Genomic DNA, 13,755 nt, shown 5'->3' on the forward strand with positions numbered 1-13,755 from the left:
ATCGAGTATAGATTCAAATGTCAGGAAGTCGTTTCTGAAAGTATTTGTATGAACTGTAGCCATGTATGGAAGTGAAATGTGGATGATAAATAGCTTAGACAAGAAGAGAATAGAAGCTTTCGATATGTGGTGCTACAGAAGAATGCTGAAGATTAGATGGGTAGATCACATAACTAATGAGGAGGTATTGAATAGAATTGGGAATAACAGGAGCTTGTGGTACAACTTGACTAGAAGAAGGGATCGGTTGGTAGGACATGTTCTGAGACATCGAGGGATCACCAATTTAGTATTGGAGGGCAGCGTGGAGGGAAAAATCGTAGAGGGAGACCAAGAGATGAATACACCAAGCAGATTCAGAAGGATGTAGGCTGCAGTAGGTACTGGGAGGTGAAGAAGCTTGCACAGGATAGAGTAGCATGGAGAGCTGCATCAAACCAGTCTCAGGACTGAAGATCACAACAACAACAGAATAAATGTCGTATGAAGGTCCAGCAACAAGGCTTGGGTGACATGTGATCTTTTCTGTGATTGGATCAATGAAGTTTTGGTCCTTTGGTGAAAAAATATTTACTTGAGATGAATCTGCCAATCCATGTCTTGCTTGTTATGGACAACGCTACTGCCCATTCTCCAGGCCTACAAGACCAACTCCTAGAAAATTTCACTTCATCAAGATCCAATTTGTGCCTTTCAACCATGCTCTGTCACTCCAGTCTACGGACCAGCAAATTTTTTCTAACTTTAAGAATCTCTACACTAAAGCAGTCTTCGAGCATTGAAGCTACCAATCTCACTCTCGGAGAGTTTTAGAAATACCACTTCAACATCACTGCCTGCATGAAGGTGATGAAAGGCTTGGGAAGGGGTTACCAAGAGAACTCACTTCCGTTTAGAAGAAGCTTTGGCCGGAGTGTGTCATCGAATGTGACTCTGAGGCATTTGAGCCAGTACCTGTGGAGCCTGTAGTCAACGAGATTGTGTCTTTGGTCAAGGGCATGTGACTAGAAGTGGATAACAATTATATCGATGAGCTTGTGGAAGATCACAGCCTAGAAATGACCATCAAAGAGACTATGGAGTTGCAGTGTGCTTGACAGAAGGAAATTGAGGAGAGGGGGTTCAGAGGAGGAGGAGGAGGAGAGGAAGGAGGAGGAGGAATAGGAGGCAGTAACAGCAAAACAGCAATCTTCTGATGCAATAAGGGATATGCTGAAAGCAAGGGAATTGGTCATCATACATTGAAAATCATCACCCCCAATAAAGCAGTGGCAAATGACTATTCATAGCTCCATACTAAAAAAGAATTAGTTGTGTATTGTGAATAATAAAGTATACAGTACTGAAAGTATGATTTTCTTTAAATAAATGGCATGAATAAGATAAAACATACATTACTTTTTCTGCATGGAATGTATTATCATATTTTACATTTTATATGGGATTAAAGGTTTCGCTAACGAGTGTTTCGTACTATGAGTAAGATTCTGAAACGAATTATGCTCGCTCTGTGAAGTTCTACAGTACTAGTGCACACAGTATGACAGATCACAGACCATATCTCCTGGTGATATGTAATTAGATGGATGGACGTGGTTTATCACAGGAGTTTGCTTCTTTTCTGAGAATAGGAAGGGTTAAGAGTCAACAATGAGCTGTGACCCTGCCCAGAACTGGATGCCGGATCTCTGCCTGTGTAGTTATCTGATATTACCCAACTGGAACTACAGCGTATGTTTTGTATACAATAACTACTTTATTCCTATTACTTATCATAGACACAAAATACTTTCACACTCTTTCATGTTAACAAAGCATAACTCTCCTCCCAAGACAATTCACTTCCGTGTCTCTTTGCATGGAAAGATCTTGTTTTTTCCATATATTGATCCTGATTGGTTCGATTATCATTAAATTTTGATATTATTATTGTTAGTGTAATTGCCGCATAGCAGCCCCCTGACAGTGCCAAGCACCAGGGCAGTGGAATGGGTGATATAATACGGAACATGTAGCATTTTCATCACACATTGTAAGGAAGGATAGTGGAGCTATAAAATATGAAATGCACAAAGACCCACCAAAAAAATTAGATAGACAAATTCAACTATTCTACAGCCCAATTAATATGAAAAGAAAGATAAACACTGTATATTATATAATTGCTACACATTTCTCTGACATGTTAAAGTTTGACAGTACTGGCAACAGAATCAGTCCATTAGTTGTGGCAAAGCCAGCGACCTCATCTAGATGATTGTTCCCCAAAGATTCTGTATCCTCTGCCTGAATAATGTCGAAATAATTATACAATAAATACATAAATATAAGTTAACTACACCTTATTTAAAAACTTCATCTTGAATAGTAGAAGGAAATATATATGTGTAAGAGAAAATAAAGGAACAAGAATGATAGCTATCATAATATGCTTTAAAATGTCTAGTTGCTATTTTGACAACAAAATTTGAGAAATAAATTGACGACATATGCACTGGTAATTGGTGCACAATTTTGCTCTGTGAATAATAATTCTTCAACCTTCTAATAATTTCCGGGTATGCAGCCGGATCCCGTCGACATTCTGCCACGATATTTCGGCCCAGAGACGTCCGGCCATCATCAGGTGAGTACACAACTACTGAAGAGCCCAGGTGCAGTCGCGGTATTTATACCGATTCTCGCGCACGTGTTGACATGCGCGGCATAGCCGAGTTGTACGTGCTGCCCTCGGTGATGAAAGTAAAAGATCATCTAGTCATTGAGTATCGAATGACGCTGTCTATTCCGCTGTGAATGTATAATTTTAATAACAGGATTCCAAGTTTTATCCAGTTGAAAGCCGTTGTCACGATTTATAAGATTATCGGCAAGACGTATTTCCACTGATTCCTTGATTACGGAATCCCAAAATCCGGAAACCGGAGCTAAAATTTTTGTTCCATTGTATTCCATTGAATGTCCCAATGAAATACAGTGCTCTGCTACTGCCGATTTTGACGGTTGCCGCAGACGGGTGTATCTTTCATGTTCTGTACATCGTTCATGGACAGTTCTTGTCGTCTGGCCAATATATGCAGAGCCACATTCACAGGGAATTTTGTAGACGCCTGCTTTCTTCAGTTGTAAATCGTCTTTAACGGATCCAACCAGGGCCCGGTTCTTTGCTGGTGGACGGAAGATAACCTTGATTTTATTCTTCTTCAGTAATCGGCCTATTTTCGACGACACATTCCCGGCGTATGGAAGAAACGCAGTTGATTTAAAGTCGTCATCAGCGTCCTCAGTGCGCTGCTTCTTGTTATGACAGTTGCGCATGGCCTTTCTTATTTGGCGTGAAGTGTAGCCATTCTCTTTAAAAACCTTCTCCAAGTGTTCTAATTCTGCGTGGAGGTTTTCATCGTCCGATATTACATGCGCTCGATGTATTAAGGTACTGAGAACGCCGGCTGTTTGTGCTGGGTGGTGGCAGCTTGACGCCTGGAGATACAGATCTGTGTGAGTCGGTTTCCTGTACACAGAATGTCCTAATGACCCATCATTTTTACGGCATACTAGCACGTCTAGAAATGGTAAAGTGCCATCTTTTTCAATCTCCATCGTGAATTTGATGTTCTCATGTAAAGAGTTTAAATGATGAAGGAATTTCTCCAGTTCCTGTCTGCCATGAGGCCATACAACAAAAGTATCATCTACGTACCGCCAGAAGACCGTAGGCTTTAAGACAGCAGACTCAAGTGCTTTCTCCTCAAAGTCCTCCATAAAGAGATTAGCTACCACAGGGGACAAAGGGCTCCCCATGGCGACGCCGTCTGTTTGTTCAAAGAATTCGTCATTGAATAGAAAGTACGTTGAGGAGAGTATATGTTCAAACAAGGCCGTCATTTCTGCACTGAATAAGTTGCCAATAAGATGTAACGATTCCATTAAAGGCACTTTGGTAAATAGTGAGACCACATCAAAGCTGACTAATAAATCCGAACTGCTAAGCTTAACTTCCTTCAAGCGACTGACAAAATCCTCGGAATTACGTATATGGTGGCAACACTTACCCACATACGGCTTTAGTAGTGAGGCCAGATATTTTGCTGTAGAATAGGTGGCAGCACCAATATTACTCACTATTAATCGTAGTGGGGCACCATCCTTGTGTATCTTGGGAAGACCGTAGAGTCTTGGTGGTACTGCATTGTGTGGTCTCAATCTCTTGATAATTTGTTCAGGTAGAGAACAGTCGTTCAAAAGGGTAGCAGTTTTCCTTGATATTCGGCTTGTTGGGTCCTTTTCAATTCTGCGGTACGTGGAATCATTTAGCTGACAATATATCTTCTCGTTGTAGGCTTCCCTTGTCAGAAGAACTGTGGCGTTACCCTTATCCGCAGGCAGTACGACTGTGCTAGTATCTTCTCTGAGGCTGCGGAGAGCAGCTCTTTCAGCTGGCGAGATGTTACTCCGTTGTGGCGCACATTTCAACAACGTTCGGCAAGATTCACGTCGAATTTCGTCTGCATTATCCGCAGGGAGACGTCTAATAGCTTCCTCAATGGAACTAATGAAATCCGTTAAAGGCAGTGAAACAGGAGTAGGGGCGAAGTTTAAACCTTTCGCAAGCACTGACATCGTCTCATCGTCAAACGATTTCTCCGTAAGGTTCACCACGGATCGTCCAGAGATAGCTTCTTGCGGCTTTCGTGTTACGAGTTGGCTAAACTTCGCACTTTGCCTGTTCGTACTGTTCCTGTGAGCCCAGTCTGCCTTGGCCCAAGATACACCGTCAATCCAGTCCCAGCTAAGGGAAGAACATCTTGCTGCAATCTTCAGATGTAAATAATATAAATTCCTGGCAACAGTGTCTAACTCACGACGCGTATAACGGATTCGTTCTCTTAATAAAGCCAGACTCGCCTTGCGTTTTATATTGTTGGCGGCCACACTATTAATAAAATGAACAACTCTGGCGAAAGTTGGAATCAAGTTATTGTTTCTACATTTCAGTAAAAAATTTAGTGAACACAGCAACCTGGCTCTTTTCTCGCGTAATTTATCCAGTACGTGGATATCCTGAACCATCTCCTCCCCGTAAAGGTATTTGATGTGACTTCTGAAGTCACATCAGTTCTTCAACCTATTTGACGAAATAGTCCCCCAAGTGGGCCAGTGGTCTGCACTAGTGCCCATAACACGACTGTGTTGCATCAGGTGTTGTAGTGGTAAGCATGTAGTCTAGGGCAGTCAGCTGCTATGGTGTATAATGTGAATCACCTAACGCCTTGTGTAAGGCAGTTGTCGCTGATGAATCTTGGTTGTGGCTCCATCTTGCAGTATTCAATAGATATATTGAAACTGTTGATGATATTCTGAAAATCATAGTGTTTCAGCTCTTTTAAGTGCAAACATCGTGGAGAATCGTGAGATGGGAGGTGGGGAGAAATGTGACTTTCGGCAATCTGGTAAGGCTGCTGGTTTGACGAATTCTGCCGGTATGTTTAGCGCTTGTCCATACAGAATTTCCATCAAAGATGGCTTGCAGGTCCTCCTTGAAAGCCGATCTCGTGCCCACTATCACCCGAGGAAAAGATCCATGTCGCTTCCCCACCATGACACATTAACAGAGCTTTTAATGTGTGATGGCACCACTCTACCAATTGCTTTAGTGATGGTAGGTAGTGATTCTAAAACAATTCACTCCACATATTTTACAAAGGTTCAAGAACAGGGACAACTCAAAGTGTATCTGTGGTCTGCTGTGGTAGCTGTGGGGCATTCAAAATGTGTGCAGTTCACATCTCTACAAGTGCTTTTGCTACTGATTCTGCTGTGAGTCAGGCCTTTTCTCACACTCTGTGAGTATCTGATAAGATATGTCTAACCCCCCCCCCCCCCAAACAGGAAAAGGTTCAATAAAATGCAGATGTACATGCTGTAATCGGCCAACTGAGATGTTGAACATGCGTAAAACTGGGCTCAAGTGACATCCTATTTTTCTCCTTTGACATTCTACACATGTCTGTGTCCAAAGTTTGCAATCATTTTTTATGTCTGGCTATAAAAACGCTCTGTCACCATCCTGAATGAGCCAGTTTGTGCATGTTCTTGAAGATGGTTTTTCTGTATACTTTGGGTGCAAATGGTCTGATGTGTCCCTGTAATATGTCAAATCACATGTTGTTTACTGCACCACTCATCTTCTGATGTTCTACTTTTAGACTCATTGTATTGTTTTTTTTTTAACAATGTTGGAGTTCCTTATCATTCTCTTGTACTGCTGCAAGGCAATATTATCCACCCCTTTTATGTGTACTACATCCATGGAGAATTGGCTGATGAAATTCAAGTTCCTAAAGTGTCGAGGTGAACAACCTTTACCGTCATTCTTGAGAGCCTCCTCCACAGGATGATGATCTGTAAATATTTAAAACTCTGCCCTTTAATGTGTGCCTTAAAGCGTCGATTACACTCATAAACTACTGTCAAATGTGAACAATTTGAGTTGTGCTGTAACTAATATTTTCGAAAAGTATCTCAATGGATATTGTTTTCCCACTGTTATCTTGTGCAATACTGCACGAATCACCACATAACTCGCATCAGGTATCAAAGATAATGAGGCACTTTCTACTATGTTCACTAGTGTAACAAACAGTTCTGAGCTGAGTTAAATCTTATCAAATAATTGCTGCATCTCGTTTGTCCATTTAAGCACACATTTCCCCTGATTATCTATTCCCACCAGTGTATCAGTCACAGAGGATTTGCAATTGCGCTGCAAGTGGTAGATATCTACTATAAAACTTGATTGTCTACAGAATTCAGCGCATTTCCTGAAAGACTGTAGGTCTAGGCATGGATTGTTTCAACTTGTTCAGCTGTGGGTTTAATTCCGGTACTGCTTACAGAATGATCCAAGAAGATTACTCCATTTTCCCTAATTCAGCACTTCTCTTCATTGACTATAATTTCATGTTTCTGAAGAGTTTAAAAAAATACTTTAGGTGTCTTCTGAGCTCTTCAGCAGTGTTTGAGAAAACCTGTATATCTTCCAAATAGCTAAAACAGAACGAAAAATCCTCTTATTATTGAGTCGATAAAACGCTACTCTATCTGAGCAGTATTTTTTAACTCATAACACATGTCCACAAATTCAAATAGCTTGAAGAGGGTGATGATCATCATTTTCGGTATGCCGTATGAAGCCATTGTTAGTTAGTAGTAGGGCTTCTTGGAGTCTATCACACTAAACATGTTCGCACCTGCCAGACCATGTGAAAAATACTTTCACTTGGGAATAGGATATCTGTCTAGTACAGTATGGGAGTTACGTGATCGGTAATCTGCACATAATCTAAAAGAAATGCCCTTCTTAGACACTAAGTGAAACGGCTGTGTCCATTAGCTGACTGTAGGCTGTACTTCTCCTGTCTGCAAAAGTTCCAATACAATTTGTTTAGATGCTTGACGTCCATACAGTGCAAGTATCGGTGCTTTTGTGTAGACTGGGGGGCCCTGCGACATGTGAATGTAACGCCTTGTCCCTCATCTAACTTCCCCAAACACGTAGACACGACTTTTATTAAATGTACGTCGCTTTCCGGTGGTGTGATTGAGTGTGCCACAGTTGTCCTTCACTCAACGAAAGCTGTCTGCTCAGCATCTGTTGACTTGGTGTGTGGTGCCATCTGTGGTTGAGGCTGCTGCTCCCGTTACTGCAGATCTTGACGATGCTTTATTTTATTCCAAATTTCCGTATTTTCTAGACTTAATAACAATTTTTGTTGTACCACCTCCTGTAATTTGTTGTTAGTAGTTGCAATATCAGCCTCTTAATTTTGTCTTTTACTTTTCATCTGCGATCGTACCCTTATATCGTCTTTGTCCTTTGTCACCTGCTCTGTTTGCAGAGTGGCTGACTCCTCCCCTTTTTTCCTTGCGGTCAGCCAGCCACTTCCATCTGCTACATTGTTTTAGCTCCCTCTATCATTTTCTTCCTGTGTTGTCTATGTTTTACTGCTGACACTCTGCTTCATCCCACGCTTTGGTGTGGGTGAGCACATGTTTTTCAACTATTGTTACCCATGTTTTCTGTTTCGTTTTATATTCCTGTTCTGGGATTTTTCTTGACACCCGTCTCACTATGTTACTGAATGGGCACTGAAGACCTTGCTGTCGTGCGCCCAAAACCCCTCTACTACTATTACTACTACTACTACTACTACTACTACTACTACTACTACTACTCTGTTGTCCTATAACAGTACATCTAACCATTGCCATACAATAGTCTAGTGAAAGTTTGTGATGGCGAAGAAAATCCATCCCCAATGTCGGCACTGTCATATACCCTACCACAAATTCCTAGCTGAAGTTGCGGTGAAGACCGAAACCTTCTGTCAGGTGTCTTACTCCACAGTGATGAATAGGTGCACAATTAATAGCACATAGAAAAGTCTTAATTTTGCTGCCTAAACGAGATTGCCCCCACAGTATGGTGCTTACTGCCAAGCCAGTGCCTACCAGGAACTGGCGGCCTGACACCCGAATCCACAGGAAATGATTGGGTCTGTAGGCTGATAGAACATAAGCTTGTTTGGAATCTTCACCTTGTAGCCTGCTCGCATCTTGCCCTGCCTTACATTGTCCAGCACCCATGTTGTAGGCTGTTGTTGCTGATATTTGAAACTGTAAGGTGAAATACATTTGCGCGCCATCTGCCAAAAGTCTCATAACACCAACATAGTTGTCAAAAAGGTAAGTCGACAGTGCATGATATTTTGTTGTGATCCATTTATTAGACCAACAACCTCAGGGCAATGTGCTTCAGTCGGGAGGGATCGGTTGTTTCTGCGACAGCTTGATTAACTGTCGTTCCACGTTGTCGCTGTGGGTGCCATGAGTATTCGGTCTCGCACGACCGGCCTTCGTATTTCACGAGGGCCTCACTCTTCTTGAGTTATTGCAGTAAAAAGATGGTTGACTGCGTAGCATGAGGAATGTTTCTGATGCTCGAATCTGGCTTGGTACATTACTGTGTGGATTCTACTGGCCAGCTTCACCTCTAAAGGTCCCTGCTCCCTTGAAAAAAGCGTGGCCTGTGGTGAAGATGGAAGTTCGAGTATCCATACTCTCCACGAGGTGACACCCGAAAAGATGTCGGATCCTACAGCTTATCTACGGCTCTTTCATATCTGAGAAGGGATTCTGTTTCTGATTTCTTCGTCATACAAGACCTGGAGTATTTGTCGTTCTAGTGTCTTCGACAAACGTAGTAATAAACCCTTTGTTGTCGTTTCAGTCTTTTTTGATGTAAGTGTAAAGCCAATGATATCACTAATGAGGTGAGAACGTTCAGTTAAATTGTTCAGCACAGCAATGAACTTTTGTGTATCATCTATCATTCTTTATCTTTGTAGAATTAATTTGACTATTTGAAACAACGTCTGTGGTTGCTGTGCTGGGCTGCTGTTAATTCTGAAGAGAATTTGATCACAGTGACTTGTCGCTAATCGCTTTAAATGGCATCACTCTGCCAGATTTAGACTACGGAGTTTCCTAGCACACTCACGACATGATAGTACACCCAGTGCACAGGTCGTGAGGCTGTGCAGCTGTTTCTGGTGATTAGTAAAATTGTAGCACACATTATGCGGTTCCAACGGTTAAGCAGTATGGTCGGAGGCGAGTGGAAACGTTAAGTTATGATGTGATGGTAAATCCGGTGGGACTTTTCCAACAAACTGACTTATTGTAGAAGTGTCCCAAATGTGAGATTTTATAGAAGATTTGACGTGTTGTGTCCATATTATATGAGAATTGACAGAATGACAGTGTTGTACATCACGCTGTTCGTACATCTATCTGTTGTCTTAGGATCATAACTGTAGTTTTCAGCTATTAGCGAATCGGAACTAATGACAGCACACAACAGTTACTTTATTCATATTACTTACCAGAAGCACAAGATACTTTCTCACTCTTTCGTGTTAACAAAGGGGATACAACTTCTCTTCTTTCAAGACAGTCCACTTCCCAGTCACTTCATTCAGGAAAATTTCTTAATCAGTTCGATTATCTTTGATTTTAAATATTTTTGTTATTGTTGCTGCTACGCCTGCACTTTAGTGACACTACTTTTGTTGTTAACAGTCTCAGCAGTAAATGACTTTTGTACACATTGTTTAGTTGTATAACTTTTCATATGACTGGTTGAATCATGCTCTTGTATCCCATTGTAATTAGGCGTGATTTTCACGCTCAATTAGTATTTACGCAAGCAATGACATAATAATTTTTGTTCTTTTGCCAGAGATGCCTTTTGCAGTATTTCGGCGAGAGTAGGCGTTTTTTTCAGGTAGTTTTCGGTAATGTTGGTTCCAGTGAGAACCGAAGTAATTTTAATCAGTTGACAGTATCCAGTCGAGAACTTATGAACAACGTAGCATCACTCTGAGGCTACTACGTACCGAGTACTTGCGGCAACGAAAATTACTAACTGCCATCTTTAGTGATGTAATGTCTAATATATTTTCACTGTTGTATAGTAATTTAGAATGAATTTCTTCGTTGGCTTCCAGTTCAGAGAAAAATCGCGGCAACGCACAAAAGTTGTTGAAAAATTTAAATCGTTTTAATAAATCGTTAAGCGAAGTTGGTGAATATCTGTGGTTATGCGCTATCATATCGTTGAAAGATAATGGACCTAGCTTATCTTAGGTTTTGTAGTTGATGGTTTGGGCAGGTGGTTGTGTGTTTGTATGTGATTAGTTCCTTTTTTTCGAACAGTAGTGTTGTGGTTAAAGTGATTGCTCTGTATAACGGCGGCCTGCAGTAGTAATGTTTTGACTGACCCATAACTCAGTGGTCATTGTCATTGAGTGTTTGAAAACAATAGAAAAATGAATAAAGCTATATGTTCAGCAGAAGTCAAATGGCACTTTGTATCGTAGTCGTGTGATGACAGTATATAAATATTTTTTGTGTGAAATTTCAAGAAATATAAAAGCAGAATGGATGCGAATTTGAGCAAATTGAATCACTTGCGCATCAGTGACAATACGATTAGCGCCCCTCAAGAAATTGACAGAAGCACTCATAGGGTTGTGGCATCGGAGTCTGGTTATGGACGTATTGTGCCAAAGTCGGTCGACAGTCAAGGGAAGTCCCTGTCTAGTTCGGCAATGTGTGGTGTCGGTGTTTCTGGAACGCCTGCCGGCTATGAAGTGATGACATCGGGATCAAGATCTCTTCCTTCTAGTTCTGTGGCGTCGCCAATCAAGAGTGCTGGACGTCACCATGACGCTGGTAAACAACGTTCTGTCGGTGCCATAGAAAGTTTTGTTGTTGAAGGCTCTGGGAATACAAATGTTAAGGCCCAACCAACAGACTATAAAATATATGAAAGAGGCAACATCATTGCAGCATCAAAATTTGCAACTCCAAAACAGGTTGAGACAATAGCCTCACTCTCAGGTACCAAAACAGAAACTTCGGCTCCCATGCGAACTCCCCAGAGTACTGATAATCCTCCATCTGATTCTTGCAAGTATTATGCAACTAATAAATTGACTAATAGCCCAACCCATAGTCATAGTGGTTCCAGTAAGGATTCACAACAGTCCAACAGCCCTCGCAGTAGCATGGTATGCCCTGGACAAGGATTTGCTAATGTGTCCACACCTTTGTATGAAAATTTGGAATACTACACTTCTGGCCGGAATGTGCCAGCAGGACCTTATTACCATCAGATGTCTCCACACATAGGAAGTTCTCATTCCAGTTTTGGCTCTCAGGACTCGAAGCATTCCAGCCCAAGGGCTAGTATAGCAGAAGGCGTTTTACAGTATGAATCAAATTACCGAAAAGCCCAACCCCAGGTTCCAACTGGTGGTAGGTATGCATCTCTTTCTGGAGTGTCAAATAAGGAGTATCCTCCCTATGAAGCACCCCCAGTTTATGAGAATATCCAAGACCTCGGTCTGTCAAATGCACCCTCATTAAGTAAATCTGCTTTAAATTATGAACCAGCAAAGCCAGGGCCTCAAGTGGCAGTTTCTGCAGATCAGAGGCTGCATGGGAACCCTTCAACAAAACATTCCATGAACTTTGTTCCTCCTATGACAGTTGCAAGGCCAGGAGCAACAAGTCCAGCAACATCACAACCCGTTTCACCTAGAACGAACAATCTCCCTCCACCACCACCATACCCTGGTAGTGCAGCATCCAATGTGGGTGGTGCCATGACCTCAAATTCTCCAGCAGGTCAATCACAGCTATCAAGTAATGCCAATGTTCCACCTTATTCCAGCAATTCGTCGGAGGTTTCTCATAACAATCGTGCCAATATTCCTTCTCGAAACTATGGAAGTAATGCTGCTAATGCTCCACTATCTTCCGGCGAAGCAATTCGTACTATGTCACCAAACACAACGTATGTCCCTGCAACATCAAACAGTCCATTAGGTGTTCCATCAGCATTGAAATCTAATTTGAAAAATCATACTGGAAATTCTTATTCTGCATCTAGCAAACCAAATGTAAATGGTAACGGTGATTACGTTGTAATGACTGGGAACAGTGGTCAGGTGGCACCGGTACAGCTTGCAACTAGTTATCAGAGGGGCACGTCATCTGGTGTTGCGAATGCAGTATATGTCAGTATGGGACCCTCACCACCTGCTGAAGTTCAGTCTTCAGGTCCACAGAAGCAGCAGAGCAATTCACCAGCAACAAATAAAACAAAACCGCTGATGGGAAAGACACTTTTGCCTTACAGTGTCACACCACCACGACCAATGGTTAGTTATGTTTGTAAAGTGCAGGTGATTTTGTCTTGTAACTACTTTCGTTCAGGGAATGAGACATTTTATTGGATACAGTGATGGGAAGTGTTTTGTTTCTGATTGCATACCATGGTTCTGTTAAAGGGTCCAACAGAAGCTGAGAAGAAAATTGAAGAGTTGACACGCCAGTTAGAGGAAGAGATGGAGAAACAAGAAGAAGAAGGGGAGTATTTTGGTAAGTATTAGTGCAAAGAGTATTTTGTGCATCAAGAACTAGTAAGAGGTATTTCATCATAATGAACTGTAATTTTTTTATTTACAAAGTTTCTTAGTGTGATGGTGAATTGTCGAAAGATTATTATCAAATAGAAACACGTTCAGTTTTGGCGAGCCCTCTATGACGACCTTGTTTTACTCAGTGTAAGCCTGTTGTTAGCAGACTTTTATGATAAACTTAAATATGATGGAAGTGATTAGCAATGTAGATAACAGTTGTGTTACCCACCCGGGGTAACATAATTGCTTCTGGGTGCAGGGTTACACCGGCTCTGTATCAGATCTGCCCAGCAAATTAATGATGAGAGTCTGTGTGATGGCCTGCCTGGATGTGGTTTTTAGGTGGTTTCTCGTATCCTACTAGGTAAATACTGGACTGGTATACATGTTCCATCTCAGGCAAAAGTTACACAAAAATTTAGAACACCTTCTTATACTTGGCAACAGAATTTAGTCTACACACAGACAGGTTGGGGTACACTGCTTGTGCTCTTGGTGGTGAGTAGGAGACTTATGATCTTAGCTGCATGGTATCCTTAAACACTGAACCAGCTCAGCTGACATTTGTGTTGATATTGTAGTATTAACAGGAGGATGAGATGCCTGTTTTTATGATAGTTGCTGGTCACGTTACCACTTCTCCACATATCATTTAACTAACGGAAAGACTTACTTTGTGTGTAATACAATTGTCAGCACAATGTGA

The 13,755-nt window shown here is 41.6% G+C and overlaps 1 protein-coding gene across 1 annotated transcript in view; it reads left to right on the plus strand.

The window, feature by feature from the left end:
- Window positions 1-10,668: 10,668 nt before the first annotated feature.
- LOC126272218 (LIM domain-containing protein jub) overlaps window positions 10,669-13,755 on the plus strand; it is a 203,062-nt gene continuing 199,975 nt past the window's right edge. Inside the window, exons 1-2 of the mRNA XM_049974917.1 lie at window positions 10,669-12,788; window positions 12,918-13,008. Of these exons, the coding sequence (XP_049830874.1) occupies window positions 11,001-12,788; window positions 12,918-13,008 (1,879 nt within the window). The 5' untranslated portion in view covers window positions 10,669-11,000. The remainder of the gene's footprint in view (window positions 12,789-12,917; window positions 13,009-13,755) is intronic.

This window comes from Schistocerca gregaria, chromosome 5 (genome assembly GCF_023897955.1).
Source record: "Schistocerca gregaria isolate iqSchGreg1 chromosome 5, iqSchGreg1.2, whole genome shotgun sequence".
In the NCBI taxonomy this organism is placed as follows: Eukaryota; Metazoa; Arthropoda; class Insecta; order Orthoptera; family Acrididae; genus Schistocerca; species Schistocerca gregaria.